The sequence below is a fragment of the Triturus cristatus genome, chromosome 10, assembly GCF_964204655.1.
Source record: "Triturus cristatus chromosome 10, aTriCri1.1, whole genome shotgun sequence".
Taxonomy (NCBI): Eukaryota; Metazoa; Chordata; class Amphibia; order Caudata; family Salamandridae; genus Triturus; species Triturus cristatus.
This window is the reverse complement of record NC_140593.1, coordinates 499,704,017-499,723,950: the sequence shown is the minus strand read 5'-3', so window position 1 is coordinate 499,723,950 and position 19,934 is coordinate 499,704,017. Positions and strand designations below refer to the sequence as shown.

Sequence of the window (19,934 nt, the reverse complement as noted above, 5' to 3'; positions counted from 1 at the left end):
GGGACATAGGGCATTTGAGCCCCTTTGAGAAGGCCAGTTGGCCAGGGGGACTGTGAGGTTTGTAGGGCGCCAGGCCCTAATGTGATTTATGTGGTGCTAGGAAATGTGATTCATGTACTATGATCCCTGTTTTCCGTTTTTACTAATTTTTACAGATAAATACAGACAGAAAAAATTTATTTTCTTGTCTGTATTTATTTTTAAAGGTGGATAAAAACTGACATTGTTTTGCTTTTGAGTAATTCTAAATACTGTCTGCCATGACTGCCAGGCCAATAGCTGTGTGGATTGATAGGTAAGGGGGCTAACAAAGAAAGGAATTTTAGTAAAGAGGCTTTAACAGCAGTAGATAAGCACAAGGTTGATACTGAAATTTGCATTTTTTCTTATAAGTGCATTGATTTATTTTCTGCGTGTGTTACAGCATTGAAACCTAGTAGGCATTCAATCATGACAGCATATTTACCAGTTAAATAAATGTGGAAATATACTAATTTCAGCTTCAGTTTTCCACAAAACCCAAAACAAATACGGATAAATACAGATAAATTCAGCAAAAAATAAATATGGATAAATACAGACGGAAATGTCAAAAAATATATATCTCATAGATTTCCCTGCGATTCTTCTATGACCTATTTTTAATAATTTGCGAGTCGCAATTAAGGAATGCGTAGGAATCGCAATTTTAATTGCAAAACATACATACATTGCATTTTGCGAGTCCTTAATAGCAAATCGGTATAATTCGCTATTAAGGATTCGCAAAATACAATGTTGATACATCTGCCCCTGAATTCCTAATACAAGCATCAAAATGGAACAATAGACATTGATGCCTATAGGGTATTTGCAAAAAACAATCAAATCCCTTTATATTGTAGTGTGGCACCATCATTCTTTGATTGCAGATAATAATAAAACTGCAATAGTGAAGTATTCTGGGATTTTAAACAGACCCAAATTGATTTTAGCAAAGTTTATAAAACCACAGATAATTTTCAGAAACAAATGGTCTAAATTCAACGGCTGCATGTAAATAAAGCTTTTCTTTAATAGATAGAACAAAGGTTAATTTGCATTAAAAATATTTTTAACATGAGGATATGCAGATTTTCCTTTGATGTGTCTGAGCTTTCTGCTGCTAGCATGTGTTTCTAGTGAGCAAAGTGTGTTTAAATGCAAAGTGTGTTTAAGACTGCAGTACCGCCTCCTGTCTACAGGGGCAGAGCTGAGCAGAAATTTAAACACACTTTACAAAACACAGGTCCCCACAAGGCAATTTTTTTTTAACCCCTTCAGTGCCCATGACGAGCTGGACTCGTCATGGGCCACGGTGGCGCTGTGCCCATGACGAGTCCAGCTCGTCATAGACCCCGCCCGCTAATGCAACGGCCGGCACTGGGCGGGGAAAGGGGCGGGCACTGAAGGGGTTAAAGTTGTAAAAATTGACACTTATGTTCCTGAAGTCATTTTTTATCATTTAGAAGACATTGCCTTGTGGGGACTTGGGTTCAGGTCCTTATTAGGAATGAATTTGCTCTATGGTTTGCATGCTTACCATGTCGCTACAACAACCCGTAGCTCAGAAAATATGCTATTATGAAAAATGTTATGGTCTCAAAGACAGTTAAGAAACTACTCACGCTTCTTTAATACCACACAAAAATTAAGTGCGGGCCTGAACGCACACTACCTGGTGATAAATAAATTGATCTAATAGATTGCAGTGCAACCAGTTACACACAGTCCTGTATGTGTATGTAAGGCTGCAGCCCTGCAGCATTACCAAAACAACCAGTAACAGAAAAGAAGCTACATGGCAAAAAAATATTTGTCCAGCGACAGTGAGCATGCTTTTCTTCTTACATCCTTGCTTCTCAAAAGGCATTTGCACAGCTCAAGAGGTGCCTACAGACAAGATGTTCCCTAGCAAAATCCAGATGTACAGCTGTTCTTATAGCTGTATTCCAGAAGCAAAATGACACAAGTGAATATCATAAAGGACCTTTGTGGCAATTTTTCCACATCCATTTCACACTGTTGAAGGAGATTCAAACACAGGGCAACACTCCATGTAAGCACATGGCCCTGTCCACTCCACCTGGTACCTTTATTAAAAATGTTTAAAGAGTAATACAATTGCAGTTATGCCATACACTAATCTAAGAATGTGTTCTTACGGATACTGTTAACTGCAAATTGCTCATAATGTGAAATTCTCCAGGTGCTGGACTGGATCTGAAACTCGTGCATGTTGGCAGATGGCATAATATGCCACTGTAATGTTTTCTTTCCACCTTTGGACATAACACAGCTACATATTGGTGCCACCTCTGCATACTTCTTTTTCTGCATTCTTTGACACAGGTCTATAGCTCCACTGCTAACGTTCTGTGCTTCTTTTTTTTGCAGATATTTCTTAAAAACCTTATTTGTCTGTATGCAGGATGTCGTTCCTCCCTAAAATGACAGGGTTTAAACTGTGCAGCATGTGCCTCAAACTGATGCCAATGAAAGGCCTGCATAATGTCGAGCTTTGGTAACTGGGCACCAGACATGACTCTAAGTCTTGTTACAAATGTTCCCTAGTTCATCTGAGGGCTATTAGGAGGCAGCAGCCAAACAATACGTTGCTGAGCATAAGAAACGGAGCCTGTCCCACGCCAAATCACAAAGTTAATTCCTGTCCCATTCGCCTCTTCAAGTAATACCAAAACAAAGTTGGGTGACAAGTCAAAGGGAAAATAGAAAATGTCCAAGTGAAGCTCTTTGGCTTCTCGATGATCCAGGGAGAAATTGCATAGTTGGTCTTCTCAAGGACCTTATCAGACTTTCAACATCCAATTCTTGTTCTGGGGTCAAGATCCCTTGGCCATCCTTGGCTCTGTAGCAAATTGCAACTTCCAAGGAGGCCATGCTGCAGCTTGTTAAGATTTTCCAGATCCCTCCATTGTGCCTCCAGCCCCATGAATCTATAGGGGCCTCCTGTCAAATTTCTGCCAGCAGGTCCTCCCTTGAAGCCAACTGACACTGGACAAACTCAGTCTGCTGCACGTTTGGCACCAAGCTGTGCCTCAACTCCTTAGAAGAAGGCTCTGCCAGTTGTTCCTGTGTCAAAGCCACCCCAGCTCCAAAGTAACCTGATGGCACTCCGATTCTGATTACAGATTTGGAACTGGCTTCCCATATTGGGAACAGCATCCCATATTGCGCTGCAACATCAGCAAATCCCAGATGAATTTCAGGAGGAATCTCCTCCTTTGGCTCTGATTTTGATGCACTGCAATGCCTGAAGCATATTCCTCATAGTAAAGAATATGATGAGGAGGTGGACGACTTGCTTTCTCCTCATTATACTGATCCTGACCCAGCTGATTCTCTCCTTCACTGACAAACCCACAGCCACCAAGAACAACTTCCACAGCAGAATGAAGGCCGTAGACACCTGGATGAAGAACAGCTGCCTCAAGCTCAACTCAGACCAGACCGAAGTCCTCATCCTGGGCCACACCCCCTCTGCCTGGGGGGACTCCTGGAGGCCCACTGCGCTCTGAACCCCCCCCCCCCCCCCCCCCCACGGACCACACACAAAACCTCAGCATCTGAATCGCCAGATCAATGCCATCTCGTCCTCCTGCTTCCACACTTTCTGCCTGCTCCAGAAAATCTTCAAGTGGATCCCCACAGAGTCTAGGAAAATGGTCATCCAGACACTCGTCAGTAGCAGACTCGACTATGGCAACGCACTCCACGCTGGCACCATACAAAAAACTCCAAAAGGAGCTGCAAAACATACAAAACACCTCCGCCAGACTCATCCTAAACATCCCCCACCGGAGCCACATCACTGGCCACCTGAGACCTCCACTGGCTCCCAGTCAACAAAAGGATCATCTACAAACTACTCACACATGCCTACAAAGCCATCCTCAACGCTGGACCTAATACCTCAACCACCATCTCCTCTTCCACACTCCCACCAGACATCTCCGCTTCACCCTTCAGGTCCTGACCACCATCCCACAGATCCGCAGGAGCACTGCTGGAAGAAGATCCTTCTACTACCTTGCTGCAAAGACCTGGAACTCCATACCTCTGCATCGCAGACAATCTCCATCTGTGCCACAATTCAGGAAGGACCTCAAGACCTGGCTCTTTGACTGAACAGCAGATCCTCCCCACCCCCAGCACCTTGAGACCCTTAAGTGTGAGTAGCCGCGCTTAACTAGAACACTGATTGATTGATCGATGCTGGCTTGCATCTTGATTTCCAAAATGTCAGTCGCTTGGATGCTTCACCAGATACAGAAGTAAATTTACTCTTATGGCCCTGAATAGAAGAGTGGAGACTAAGGCCAGCCTCCTGACCGAACGTTTGCAGCCCAGGCGTTTAACTTTGGAGCCTTTACAGCCTTGTAACAAAGCCATAGCTGAGACTTTCATGGTGGCCTGGTCTAATCCTTGTTCGACCCCTGATTACTGTGAATTTCTAATTTACAAAATAACACTGACCTTCACCAGGTGATACAACTTTTTTGGCACAGCCTCCTACTCCTGAGAGCTTTATAGTATGAGTTTCAGCAAGAAACGTCAATCCAAACTCTGTGTCTGTTGCACCACCAGACATAGAATCGAAAGAAATGGATACTATGAGCAAGATAATCGCTCCATCAGTTAGCCTAAAGCTTTAGTCCTTGAATACAGTTTGTCTCCTGTGTTGCTGCACTCTTGCACTTTGTGACATAGTGGGTGAAGTTTTGCCCCCTTAGCCTGAAGACACATGATACTCTTTTACCCAGACAGTACAGGATGGCCAGGATATGGTGAAATATATTTTATGGTCTAGCCTGGATACCATTGTTTTTGTTGCTTGGGTTATGAGCATTCGTGTTTGCATTGGACGGTACACTTGGATATGTGCACTGGGTTTTCCTCTCAAACATTCACTGTGATGAGACTAGATTGCTTGGTGAAAAGGCATATACCAAATTCTAATTCTTTAAGGCCAGCAGAGGTACAATATGTTCCTTGGGGTTGCTTTCTCCCTCCAGTCAAGTCCATCAGTAGTATCAGAAGATTTGGGCATATTTGAGGGGCCATGCCTATTACCCGTGATGATCCTCACAGCCTATCCATTGGGTTAGAGGTTACCAAATGCAGCAGCAATCTTCCTTCTCCTTCATTATAGGTGTCACTCTCATCAAGATTATTTACCTTTCCATCCATCAGCAGTTCAGACCTGTATCCAATACTATGTTCCCCACTGGTGCTCTATTACATCAGACCAGTGAGTACTTTAAATTGGTCAGCAAGGTTATGCCTCTCTTTTTCTGATAACTACCCCATGTTCCTCCAATTACTGTTCAAATGTCATTGAATCATGCCACTATTCTTTTCAAAGAAGTGAATAGAGCGCTCAAACTCACACATGACCATGAGAGGTTCATGGGTTACTACTCAAAGTATGGTCCCCCAAAAAGATGGGGACCTGAGACCTGTTCTCTACCTCATAGTGTAGAACATGTTCCATCATAAGGGAACATCGTAAAACGGCAGTGCTTGGTTAGGTCCTGCTGGCCTTGGACCTGTAGGACATTTACTTTCATGTGCCAATCCTGCAGTCCAACAGGAAGAATCTACGGTTTGTCGTGTAATTGAACCATTTCCAATTCACTGTCCTGTCCTTTGGCCTGATATGGCCCCTCAGGTTTTTGCAAAGGTCAGGTAGCGGCCTATTTTCCCAAGTCGCTGATCTGGATTTTCATCTACCTCAATGACCTGCTGTTGAAAGTAAGCTCATTTCTTCCTGTCATGGACCACCTTAACAGGGCGGTACTGTTGCTGTCTACTCTGATGTTTCAGCCAATGTGCCCTAGTCCCATCCTCGATCTTCTCAGAGGCTACCCTTTTTTGGGACAAATCTGGATACTTCACCCTGAAAGAGAGTCCAAGACATTTGGGCTGTGATCCTGATATTTCAAGCGAGAGCTACTGACCAGCTTTAACAGTTGTGAAACTACTTGGCCTTCTGGTATTTTGCATTATTCTGGTGCCTCAGTCGTAGGCATGTGCAAATCCTTCAATGGAACCTTTGTCTGCATTGGATCAAGGATTTGTAATGGTGAGAATTCACAACTCACGCCAAGGAAGGCAAAAACCTTCAGTGTGGTGGGTGTCATTTAACATTCTGACATGTGGCAGACTATGCTCCCTTGTCCTCTGATTGTCTCAGTGGTGACCAATGTACTTACTTTAGGTTGAGGAGACCACATGGAGTATGTGGAGCTCAGAGAACTCTTGTCTGCCATGTAGCAGCACCATCAGATTAACCTTTTGGAGCTGTGTATTATTAATCTGCCCCTCGGGGCCTTTGGGCCTTCCATCAAGTGCAGACCGCTCCAGGTACTGGTGAACAACATGACCGTCATATGGTCCTGCAACAAGCAGGTTGGAGTGCCCACTTTCTAGAGGCTCAGAGGCTGTGGCAGTTGCTGAAACTTCATGGGATGTCCCTGATGTTCAGTCACCTGACTGGAGGCCTCCACATCAAGATAGATGAACTCATCATGCACCATTTCGATAATCAGGAGTGACGTTTACATCTGAAAGTAGCACAGGGTGTCTTTGCCTGGTGGAGGTTCCCTGAGTAGCTGTATTAACTACCTTCGTAAACAATCTCTGTCTGACCTTCAGCCCTCTAGACTATCCTACTCAAGGTCTTTATGAGAAAGTTTCCGAATTCGGCTTACAATAGGCATGTTCGCTACTGCAGCTGATCCCACAAGTCCTGAATAAAGGTAAGGCAGGACCAACCTCAGATGCTTCTGATGGCCTGTAAAGGAGCAAGGAGGATCTTGTACTCCATCCTTCAGTTCCTAGGTATCTGGAATCCTATTTGGTTTCTGTTTGTGAGGATCTGATGTCTCAGCAGCAGGGCAGAGCACTGCCTCTGCACCTCCAGAATCTTCATTTCCATGTGTGCAGATTAAGTAGAACCAGCTGAGCAGTTTCTATCTGCTGTCTGAGGGTGTGGATTACATTTTAGCTATTGTCCACCCTTCTGCTGTCTGAGGTCATGGATGTCATTTTAGCTACTCTCCACCCTTTCTCAAATTCGATCTATTCAGACTGTTGGTCCAAGTTCATTGCCTATTGCGTGGGAAAGCAGGTTTATCCTCTCCAGCCTAAGTTATGTAATGTCCTTTTGTTTGTGTTATCCTTGGCCCGGCAAGGCTATGCTGTGGGCATGTTGCCATTTCTTTGTATGATCAGTTTCCCTTATTTGAATTACTCATTGCAATGTGTTTCTCATGTGTTTCTCTCAGCTCCCTTCATTATACCCTGGTGGAACCTCAATTTAGTCATCACTTTCCCATTGTGTGCTCCATTTGATCTTCTGCACAGGGAGTCTCTTAACACTGAAACTATGTTTCTCATTGCAAGCACTTCAGCATATCATATCATTGAGCTACAGACTTAGTTTATTAAAATATCTTTATTTGGCGTTTTTACACAACATAACATGGCAGTGGTGATGGTTGCATTTACAGTGAATTGTGAGCAAAGCAGGAGCCTTATTTATTTATTTAGGGCCAGATGTAGGTAAATTCAAATTTGCGAGTCCTTAATAGCGATTTTTACCGAATCGCTATTAAGGACTCGCAAAATTGAATGTAGGTAGGAATCGCAAAAATATTTGCGATTCCTTATGATTCCTTAATTGCGAATCGCAAATTGAGATTGGCAATTAAGGAATCCCATCCCATTCATTCCTATGGGCCACGAGGCCCATAGGAATGAATAGGATTTGCGCCCGCAATTTGCGAGTCACCAAGAGGCACTCGCAAATTGCGGGCGCAATTTCAAGGGTGCAAGTGTTCCAAAAGGACACCCTGTTGCACCCCTGAAATGTGCATGTGTGCACATGTGGCAAACATACATGCCCTAAGGGCATGTATGTGTGCCACATGGCACTTTGTAAAAAGCCAAAAAGTGCTTTATGAAATGAAATCGCAAAATACCACCAACTTCAAGTTGGTGGTATTTTGCGATTCCTTAAGGCAAAATCGCAATTTGCAATGCCTACCCGCATAGCATTTAGGGAATTGCAAATTGTGATTCTTTAAATGCTTGAGCAGAATAAGGAATCGCAATTTTGCGATTCCTTATTTTGCGAGTAGGTTTAAACTTACCTACATTGCAAGTACCCAAATAGCGATCGCAAACACTGAAATTCTGCAAATTTCAGCATTTGCGCTCGCTATTGGGCTGCCTACATCTGGCCCTTAGTGTTTTATAGAGCGCGAACTTGACCCGTTAGGGTATCAGAGCGCTTTACAGGAGTCATAGCAATGTAAAAAAAAAAGGCTTGGAATCACAGGAATAAACAATCGATTAAGAGGCGGGGGTGCTGGGTACATAGGGGGATAGAAGGGCACATGTGTTCAGTATACAGTTACAATTTCTCAAGACAGGGCCCCATTGCAGGCTACATGAGGGATAGAGGGACACGTATGTATATTTTACTATTACAAATACTCAAGACAAGGCCCCAGGTATCTTGTTGGGGTGACTGGGTAATCTGAGGAAGGCAATAGTCGGAAGTAGATCAGGGTCTCAAAGGTGTTTGGAGGCAGAATTTAAAGGAGGAATTTGCCCATGAGAAAGGTTTTGGCATTCTTTTTGAACGAGCAAAAGAAGGGATTCTTCTGATGGCGGATGGGAGAGAGTTCCATATTCTTGGAGCGGCCCCAGTGAAGGCCCGATTGTAGGTTTTTATTTCCGAAAACGTGCAGGCTGGAGCAATACCGAGAGTTTCTGGTACCTCCCGAAACCACAAGTTTCTGTGCAAGATATGCGGGGGAGTTTGAGTATAAAGCCTTGTGTGTAATGCATGCTAGTTTAAGCTGTATTCTTGCCTCGAGAGGAAGCCAGTTCAGAGCTTTCAGGTGTGGAGAAATGTGGTTGAATTTCCTTGTGCCGGTAAGCAGTCCGGCGGCCGCGTTGAGGAAGGCTTTTAATGGTGCCAGGGAGATCTTGGGTAAACCCGAGAGGGTAGAGCAGCCATATTCCAGTCTAGAGATGACTAGCGCTTGGACTGCCATTTTAAGGTCAGGAGCATCGAGAAAGGGTTTCAGTTTCCTTAGGTAACTCAGGTGGAATCTAGCTGCTTTGGCCATCGAGTTGATGTGGTCCCGCATGTTCAGGTTGCTGTCAAGGGTAATACCCAGGGATTTGGCAAGTCCACGATGGTTGGTGGGCAATTTAAGGCTGTGAAAGCCTTAATCCATATTTGGATCTCTGGGTTGGTTTTTGGATGGGAAATGAGGAGAAATTTGGTTTTCTTTGCGTTAAGTTTGAGTTGATTGGAGGTGAGCCATTGTACAGTCAGTTTCAGGGCTTCGTTCAGGGAGAGGATCTCCTCGAGCGATGAAGTTTTGAAGAAGATCTGAGTGTCATCAGCATACATATGGTAGGAGATATTCGCAGTGCGCAGAATTTCGGTAAGCGATTCAAGGAAAAGGTTGAAGAGGATGGGGGGGCAGGGTTGATCCTTGGGGGACTCCATCTGTGACTGGAGAGGGAGCAGATAGGTTGCCGTTGATTAGGAATCTCTGTGATCGGTTTTGGAGGAAGGACCTGAATCATTTTTGCATTTGTCACCCCGAGTGGGACGGGTATGCTCAGACGTGAGTCCCGTGCTCTCCATGCCACTGGAATCAAGCTATCCTGGCTGAAGAGGGGTGAAACCCCGAAACCGGTCCTAGGATGCTTGGTTCCAGTCCAGGGAGGACCTGGCTTGGCAGTTCGGGCTGGACAGTTCCCATGAGGTACAGGGTCAAGACTGATTTGCATTTGGCTGGTTTCAAACTGGAATGGCATGGTGAGCAAACAAACTATGGATTTAGGCCCAGATCTCTGTACTGGGGTGAATGTATGACATTGTTCTGCATTCTGTCCATCAACTGTTGTTTTTCCATTCTAGCACAGAGCCATCCAAACCCATCCTGAGTTTGAGGCGTTCGAGTAAGTTTTCATGGTTGCCGTGTCGAAGGCCGAGTATAGGTCAAGGAGGATTAGGAGACAGGTTTTGCCTTGGTCAAGGGCTTGGAGGGCATCATCAACGATGTGGAGCATGGTGGTTTCAGTGCTGTGCACAGGTCTGAACCCGGATTGGAGGTCGTCGAGTAGGTGGAAGGTGTTGATATGTTGACTTAGCTGCTGTTGTACACACTTCTCCAGCACTTTGGCTAATAGGGGGATGTTGGAGATAGGCCCGAAGTTGTCAGGGGAAGCTGGATCCATCTACGGCTTTTTCAAGATGGGGAGGACTTGCCCGGCTTTCAGAGAGTCAGGAATCGATCCCTGCCATATGGAGGGATTCATTATTGCCGTCCAGCTAGGAATAATGGTTCAAGCGGCGGCAGCTAGGCAGTTGGAGGGGAGCAGGTCATTAAAATGGTTGTTTGGGTTTAAAGTAGATAGGATTTTAGAGACGGAATCTTCGTCATAGAGTTTGAAGTCGGTCCAGTGAGCTTGATTTTTAGGTGAAGCCTGTGGGGACAGCGCGGAGGGTGGAGGCAGGTCAGGAAGGGGTTGCGAGTATGTGGCGGAACTGATTTCCTTACCTAAGGCTGTGATTTTGTCAGCGAAGAAAGCGGAGAATTCCTCGGATGATATTTGAGTCTTTGGGGTTTCTTTCGCTGATTTGGCCAGTTTATTAGATTGCTGTTTGACCAGCTCGAAGAGCTTGCAGGGTCTGTTCTTTGCATTCCCCAGTTCTGGCCTGGCGAAGAAGTTTTAGATGTGCGGCAGAGGGGTGCTGTCGCCAGATTCTATCAGATAGTCATGGGGATCTCCTCTCGTTTTTGAGGGGTCCAGTGAACCATGGGTTTCTGTCTTTGATTTGGGTTCTTTTCAGTTTTAGTGGGGCTAGGTCATCCAGAATGATCGATATGGTCGCAGAGTAGTGAACGTTGAGGTCACTGACCATTGTGCTATGCGAGGGGTGGGGAGGTCAGATTTGCAGCGCGCCTCCAGTTCCCTATGGTCCAGGTTCTTTGTGTCTCCGATCCAGCGTTTAGGAATCACCAGTTGCGGTGCCCTTGACTTGTGGGTGCCAGGTAGTAGGAAGGAAATGGCGTGATGGTCAGACCAGTCACAAGGGTCTATAGAGATAAGCTTGACTGTTGATTCTTTGGAGATGATTCAGTCAAGGGTGGCCCCTTTCGAGTGAGTTGGGAGTCTGCTCATATTCCTACAGCAGGTGGGCATATACACATTCAGTATCAGCAGGATGTGAAGCAATCACTCCTTTCTATGATACAAACACTCAGAGCTACATACATAGTTAATCCTCAAACAACCCTCTTCCCTGCAAAGCTGGTACTTAGGACTCAGTCAGTCAAACAACTTTATTCGGTCAATCGACCATAAAGCCGCAAAATAAATCACTAAAACACAGGGTCAAAAGGCATCTTATTGCAATAAATACTATAACACATCAGAATTGCTGTACTCCCCTATTACAAAATACAGAAAATAAAAAGTTGTGGCCAATAAAAAAGGATTTTTTTTATAAAACTCATCATAAAACGCTCTATCACAAAGTATACTTCAATATTAAAAAATAACAGCACTCAAATTACACTGCATATTTTCTTCCCATTTTAATTGTTTGTGTGATAAAATTCAAAATTGAATAACACATGACCAGAGTCTCAATGCGCTGAAGTAAAAGTAAGCCCTCCTAATGATTATTAAAAGATCTCCCACTTAATATAATGAATCAATATAGAGAGCAAAACAGCATAAAATGCTTGGTAGACTGAGGGGATCTCCCATCACTGGGACAACATGGATACCTTAGAAACCAGGTACCGGGCACAGGAAAATCCACTAAAAAGTGGATCTTGTTCACTTGGAGCCGAGTGAGCTAAAGCCTGAGCTTCGATTCCTTTACCCATGTCAGGTAAAGCTCCATCCCTTCTGTAGTTAGTAATGAAACACATGATTGAACCATAACAGAGCCTAGCATATTTACAAGTATAGTCTCCTACTTGTTTGCAATAAACGTTTCCTTTACTTGGCTCTTTGAAAGAGGGGGAATTTTTACAGGATCCATGAAGTAGTCAGTCAATCCTATGTCACACAGAGTATTTTTGATATATCTGAGCCAAGGGATCACTAACATGTTATTCCGCACAACGCAATTCTTAACTATACTTTGAGTAAAACCTAACTCTTCAGTAGACCAAATCTTTGTCCATAATTGAATGGGGGTAAGCCCTACCCTGTCTTCCGGGAATCCTACCCCAAGTTCATTATGAGTAATGAAACTCGTTGTAGCTAATGGGGTCCCTAGTTGCCTCTTCAGAAATGTTTTCTCTACTCTCTGCAGGGCCGGCCTTATTTGCAGTGTACCTCCAGACTCCAGCTCCATATTAGTGCCCACGCTGAGAGCTTTACGTTTGTACAGCATGACCATTTCTGCAACAGGCTTATGTCCTACCTTACTTGCAAAACTAGAAGTTGTAGCGCAAGAAGCCTCCATCCCCTGTTTCCTCTGGGTAATTAATATTTCCCAATACAAATTCTCGTTAAACATAAACCTAAATAATTTAAATCTTTAGTCTTTTCCATTCCCTCAATAACAACATTTCTTTGTGCGGGTATTCTTTGGGCTGCAGGTCATTACATAGGATTTCTTATGGTTCACCCTGAGCTTCTGCTCTTGCATGAATTGGTTTAAACAATTTAAAAGTGATAGTAGCCCATTTGCAGTTCATGCGGTTAATAACGTGTCATCGGCATACAATAAAACAGGAACTAAACTAAAATGCAACCTTGCTTGACATCTCGTTTACCTGAATATTGAACCCTCATTTGGATATCTTGATGTAAGCACTTTAGAATGTGCAATAATACGGGTTCAACCCCTCTCCGACCCAGAATATCCCATAGGATATCCCTGTCCACTCAGTCGAAGGCACAGGAGAGATCCATAAACGCCAATGAAGGGCTCCTTTCCTGGCCTTGACATTATACTTAGGGCTCATGAATTCTGTGGTCTGAAAGTGGTGTAACCCTTCCTTATGCGGCACTCTGTCATGCTCCCATGTACTTCTCTCTGCCAAATCCCTCTAAGAAGAAGAGGCTACTTCGGTTGGATCCACTGCTGGCCTTTAGTTTCCGCATTAACAGGACTAACGAAGGGAGATGATTAGCTCTTCATTAGAATTTTTGGTGACAAGAATGAAAAGGCAGTTCAAAAACAGACATAGTAACAATGGATTGTCCGTTGCATCAAACCCTTCTTTGGATAAAAAGATCCTCCTGCGTGCCGGAGACCACCTTCCACCTATTCAACAGCCACAGTTATCGCTTGGGTTCGAGATGTTTCCGTTTTTTTGACATTTGGCAGGCAGACGTGAATATATGCCCGTGCTTTCCGCAGGCTCTACTCTATTGAATGTCAGGTCTGCTGGGAGGGTATTTTTGTCAGTTCTATCTATTGTACTTGATCTCTATAGTTCTAATGAATAGAATGGTGTGGTTCATAATAATTGTATCTGTTTCAGGCATATGTTCAATGCAATGACGATTCAGTCGAACAAGACATTCAAACGGAAAAGATAGAGACTGAAGAAAAATGGACCCAGTACCCCGGAGAGGGGGCTAGAGTATCTGGAGGTGAGTAACCATTTTCTTCATCATCTATATTGATGACAAGTGCCATATTAAAAAAAAAAAAAGCTGAAGAGCTCTTAAATAGGAATTTCGTTTCAATCAAATAGAAGTACTGCAAAAATGTACAATTTAAGTAATTGCTATATTTTTAATAATGGCAGCTGAAAGGCTTGACCATTATTGAACAACAGCAAAGTTAAAATACACGTCAGTCATCATGCAGCCTTAAGAGCATGGATGGTATTCTGAGAGAGATTGAACATGCTGTGTTGAATGCAGTAAGCAGAAAGGACTGTTGAATTCTGAAAGAGCTGAGGGTTAATGGTGAAGATTAGCAGGTTGTGACTGCGTAGACGCTTGTGATAAATAAAGTATTTCAGATAAGCTGTGTATGTCCAGACAATATGTGTGAACACTACTAATTTGGAAATTAACATGTCAAAGAAAATCATGGAAGTGTAACTAAACTCAGTTTATAATAACAAGCACACATTTTATGTGCATGTCCTATAAAATAACAATTTAATTTTACAAATATTAAAGCTAATCCTGTGTTGCTTTATCATCTCGGTTTTATCCAAGGTATTCTAAGTTATCGTAGCAATTATTGGAATTCTGGACAATCTCCTTTTAAAAATATCCTTAAATTGTTACAGATTGATAGACTATGCATCCGCGAAAATAAGAATGTAAGTAGACCAAATGTAGATCTAACACTCAAAATCTAAATTAATAAGATATTAATAAACGCTATGTGAAAAGCTAGAAGCAAAAGGAAATTAGAAAGGGCTTGCTTGGCAACAACAATTAACACAGTATGGAGCTGCTTTGGTCTTGTCAGGGATAGTCTCCCTGTGATGGATATTTTCTTGATTTGATGTGATGGTTGTTAAAAATATGTAATTTGCAGATACACCGACACGGCATGTCCCTGCTGCTGCAAAATTGCCTTTTGGTTTATGAGTAAAATTAATAAATACAATTTTTAAAAAACGCAATGTAAAAACACATAAACTAAATAACACCTTCGAAAGCTGTTGTCTTTTTCTAAACTTTAAGATTTTTCACTAACAGAGTGTTAAAGTTATCAGTTCGTGTCTTTAAATACCTTACTTAGAACTGATGTGGTAATGTTTTAAATCTGTACACAGCACATAATGTATTTTACTTTATTGCTTGATGCCTGGAAAAAACAAAGTTTTGAAAAGGGCGAGTATAAACTATAACAACCATTCTAAACTTGTAAACGGTCATAATGTAATACTGTGTGTTTTAAACATGTATAATATGTTTTACAAAAATGAGAAATGTAGTGATATTTTGTATCTTTGTATGGCTCCTTCTGGAAGCAAAATTACCTAATGAATCTTGCATGTGGCAATGGTTTTAATACTACTATTTATTATAAGGTTTTCTAAAATTATAATAAAAGAAAACAAATATTCTTACTTGCATTCTGCATGATTTTTGCTTGCTATTAATCTCAAGTGACATTAATTTGTCCCTCGTCCATTGCTGTCATCACAATAAAATTTTGAGCCATGCATACATAGATACATGTAACAGCTATGAGTATTTTACCAAAGTTAAGTTCATTCATTGGGTTTGTGAAGAATTGTTTTCGGTCCTCAATTTCAGTATTATATAGCCAGTAGTAATAACCTAATATAGACTTATAGCCCCCCCGCCTTAGTGGGCTATACTGGCCATTAAATGCCCGCTTCAGCTCTGGCCTTTAACAAGATAGCAGGACTTTAGTGCTGGTATAGCCCAGCTACGGATCATCTGTTTGATCGACTCTGCCATATCTTTAGAGAAGTTTATCTCAGGGTCTTGTGTAATTTTCAGGCTTAAGTATTTAATCTCATTCCTTCTCTGGACATCACCCATTGAAACATTCCAAGCCATTATCTCCATTTTTTAAAGTTTTACTGAGTAACCAGACACAGTTCTGAACTCTGTTGTCAGTCACTCATTAATTTGAAGGGCGGCCTGCAGATCTGAAGTATAAATCATGAGGTAATCTGCATATAATGAAACTTTTATGCACCAGCCATTACAAATGAAGGACACAATTGCCGGCTATTGCCTGATCTTACAAGCCAAAGGTTCAGTATATAAATTGGAAAGGAGCAGAGATAGAGCACAACCTCTAGTTACCAAGAATGGCAAGGTCAGATTGCCGTTTATCAGTATTCTGGCTCTGGGAGCTTGATATATCAGGTCTTCAAAAATCTTCTCCCAAATTGCACTGCTTTAACACTGTTTGTAAATAACCCCTGCTCAAATTATTGAAGGATTTAGCTGTGTCTAGAGTTAATACTGCTAATGGAATCTTAAAAGTGGTAGCCATATCAATTGCTCTGATCAGGGCATGTGTTAATTCATAAAGGAATCTATTCCTTAGGAAGCCCCTTTGATCCCCCTGATTCGACCGTCAAGTGAGTACATTGGCTAAGATTTTATAACCACTATTTAGTAGTGATCTAGATTAAATGATTCACAACACACTGGGTTCTTCTCTGGCCTAAGGATTAGGGTGACAGTGGCTTCATTCCAGGTTGATGGAAAAAGCATGCCCTTTCTCAAAAATCCCCCAAAATAAATCTGTCATTATTGGTAATATGATGTCCTCCAATATGTTGTATATTTCCATTGGAAGCCCATCTGGGCCAGCTGCCTTCCCTTTCTTACTAGTCCTTATTGACAAGCTAAGATTGCGTGATATCGATATTCGAGTCCCCCTTTTTGTCCTCACTAAGTTTACTTAGTAGCCTAACGCCACCCCATTCATTAATCAGCTCCTGAGTTATTACCTTATCTTCTGTATATAGATCACTCACAAAACTGAGGAAGTCCTTTTTAATATCATCTTTGCTGTTCAGAGTGGGGGTAAACACACTCTCTTTAATTTCCCTGATTGTGTTTCGGACTGAATCAGTTTTGATTTTCCAGGCCAGCAAATCCCACGATTCTCCCCATACTCACTCACTGCCTCACACGTTTCCCACCCTTTCTTTACTCTGGCCTCCAAAATAAAGTTGAGCTTCTCCCTCAGTTCTAGACACCTTCATTCTAGGACTAATTTCTCATTGCTCTGAGTGGGATATGTTAAACATAAGTCTTGTACTTCTGATAATTCTGTTTCAAGTGCTTTAACCTCCCCTCTATGCTGTCTATTTTTAAAGGAAGATATGCTAGCAAGTTTCCCCATTAAAACACCATAAACGAGTCCCATACCATATGTGGAGGGGCAGTTCCTATATCATATTTAACAAACCCTTTGGCCTCTGCCCGAATATATGTTTACTACATCTTGATCCAACAAGAGAGAACAATCCGGGGTCCATCTCATCACTTTGGGCTTGTGTTGTAATAATATTGTGGAATGGTCTAAAAGATGTGCGGGTATATGCTTAACTTCCAGGACCTAGTCCATTATGGTCTGATCTATTAGAAAAAAATCTATCCTGGAATGGTGACCACATTTTTTATTATGAAAGGTGTAGCCGCGACCAGTCCTGGCCCTTTCTCTCCCATACACCGCGTAGGCTTAACTTGCCCATTATATTCTTAATATAAGCCTGCCTTTTGGGGGCAGTTATGGATCTGCTCCCAACTAATCTATCTAAAGTAATGTCCATTATAGTATTTAAATCCCCAGCCATTATAATAGGGGAAGAACATTCTAAAAGATTTTAAAAGATTTTTGTGAGGGGCTCAACCTCATCTATATTTAGTCTATAGAACCCACTTGTGTATATTGCTGATCATCTATTTGCAAGGTCGTAATTATCCATATACCCAGTTTATCAGAGAAATTGTCTTTAATTGATATGCTTGCCTCTTTCTTAATTAAAATTGCTCCACCTTTAATGTAGAAATTTCGATCTGTAAAAACATCTGCTTAATCCATTTTTGTGTCTTATTGGTGCCCTCGCATTCTTGTTTATTCAGATGGGTATCCTGTAGAATAACTACTTGAGCCTGCACCTCTCTTACATACTGCAATATCTTATTAAGTTATTAAAACAATTGACATAATCCATAACCTATTTATTCAATTAACAGCTAAAATAATTTATATTTTTTTAACTCATTTATTAAATAATGTATAAATCAAATAATTTTCAAATTACACAATTAAAAATTCTAAAATAATCTATGTATAAACTATTAAAAAAATATATATTAAAATCACTTCCTGTCCTACACCCCTAAAACCCAACAATCTACTAATACATAAATACATTCAAATAAAATAAGAAAATCTTTAAATATACTACCAGAGCAAATATAAAAATAAATCTTACTAAAAAATAATTAAACATATTTAAGATTAAAATAAGCATAACACAAAAAGTAAAAAACATAAAATATTTTAAAAAGTTAAAAAATATACAAATGTATTAATAACAATATTAAACACTTAAACACCTTATTTTTTATATGCAGTAATCTGTCCCATGACATTCTTGACATAAAAGTATTATGGACCTACAATATTTTTGGAATGATATTAAGCTTGTGCATGTCTAGTGACAGGAAACGTTTTTATTTTAATGTAACTTTATTGGCATGTATGATATCACACAGACATCCGGGACAATCAAATATTTTCTGTCAGAAGTCTTTACCCCCCGGCCTCCCGCTTTGTGATCCATGGAGAATAGAATAACACAGTTTCACAATGGGAAGAGCTCATCTTCAAATTCAAGGAGAACTGACATGGAAAAAACCACCATCCGGCTCGTTGACCCATTCCATAATATCTCATGCACTTAATATACATCTCCTGATGTCTATATGGAGCATGCCAAATTCACCTTTTTAACCACCCCACCCATCCCTCCCTGTTCCCATCTCCCATATGAACCACTATATCAATGTTCTATGTACATAGTTGTTATACATCAATCACCATTTCTTAGCATTAGCACATGCCATCTGCCTGTCATGATCCCTCCTCTCCGTGGCAGCCCCCATCTCACTTCCTGATTCCTGAATTCCTGAGCCTTGCTCCTCACTGAGGTCCGCTAACATCTGAGACCATGTCTCTTGAAATTTTTCATCCGTACGCACTAGTTTCATACGCACTCTTTCTGCAGTTGCCTACTCGTTCATGTCTCTCTTCCATTCCCCCACCTGTGGTGGCCGGGGTCTAAGCCACTTAAAAGCTATGCGCCTTTTTGCCGTCACTAGACCCAATGTTAGAAAGCGTCTGCTCAGCTTTTTGTTTTTGGGGGTGGGGAGTACACCAAGCAGCACCTGTCAGATCGTTTTGGGGATTATCCAGCCCTTCTCACTTTGTAAGTGTGTGACTGTCGAGTCTCAATAAGGGCACAGCTGTAAACACGACCAGCCCATATGAAGGAAGTCTGCCGCTTGTGTTTTACATCTCAGACATTCATCGCTACGAGTAGGGTAAATTGTACGCAGCGTGTTCGGGGTGAGGTATACTTGGTATACGATGTTGAATTGTAGGAGCCTAAAGCAGGCATTAGAGCTGACTGTGCCTACTCCCTCCTGAACTTTTTCCGATTCCCTATCCGATAGCGGCTCCTCCACCATGACGTCCCATTTACGCTTTACCGGTAATGTCGTGCCTGGCAGGTCATCTCTTAAAGCTCGTTGTGCATACACTTCCTCAAGATGGTCCACTAGCACCTCCACGATTGCAGTCTGTGAGAATACCACCTTCCCTTGTCTGTCCCTAATTTGTACAGTGGGGTTCGCATTTACCTCTTGCTTAATCAAACGTGCTAGTAGGGCACCAGTTTTATCACCTTCCATATGCAATATCTGTCTTCGCGCAATGTTTTTCTAATCTATGCAAGTCCTGGAGCATCGCTTCTCATGCTACCTGACATTCTTTCAGCTTGTTTGGGGCTTCTGGAATGATCTTCTCTTATTCCCCCAGTACTATTTCCTGTTTAGAAATATCTTTTTGCAATTGTTGTCTGACCCCATACGATGTTTTAGTGCTTCTGAGATCACTGCCACATATGGAGGGTCCGAAAGGGCCTCAGTCCTGAGTCTATAGAGGGGTATGGCCGACGGGGGTTGTGAACCGTGTAGGCTAAGCAGGACAGGTGAGTGGTCGGAAAGAAACCTGGACCCATCAGGCCCCATTTCAGCCGAAAGTAGCCAGTAATCTAATCTACTAAAGGTACCAGCGGCAGGGGTATAACAAAAGAACTGTCGCAATGTTGGATGTCGTTGGGGCCACACATCCAGCAGCT

At 42.2% G+C, this 19,934-nt stretch overlaps 1 protein-coding gene across 3 annotated transcripts in view; it reads left to right on the top strand.

The window, feature by feature from the left end:
- DYNC2I1 (dynein 2 intermediate chain 1) overlaps positions 1 to 19,934 on the top strand; it is a 510,705-nt gene that overhangs the window by 328,784 nt on the left and 161,987 nt on the right. For all 3 annotated transcript variants that reach the window (XM_085631946.1, XM_085631948.1, XM_085631947.1), the window contains one exon: positions 13,584 to 13,695. In XM_085631946.1, the coding sequence (XP_085488072.1) occupies positions 13,584 to 13,695 (112 nt within the window). The remainder of the gene's footprint in view (positions 1 to 13,583; positions 13,696 to 19,934) is intronic.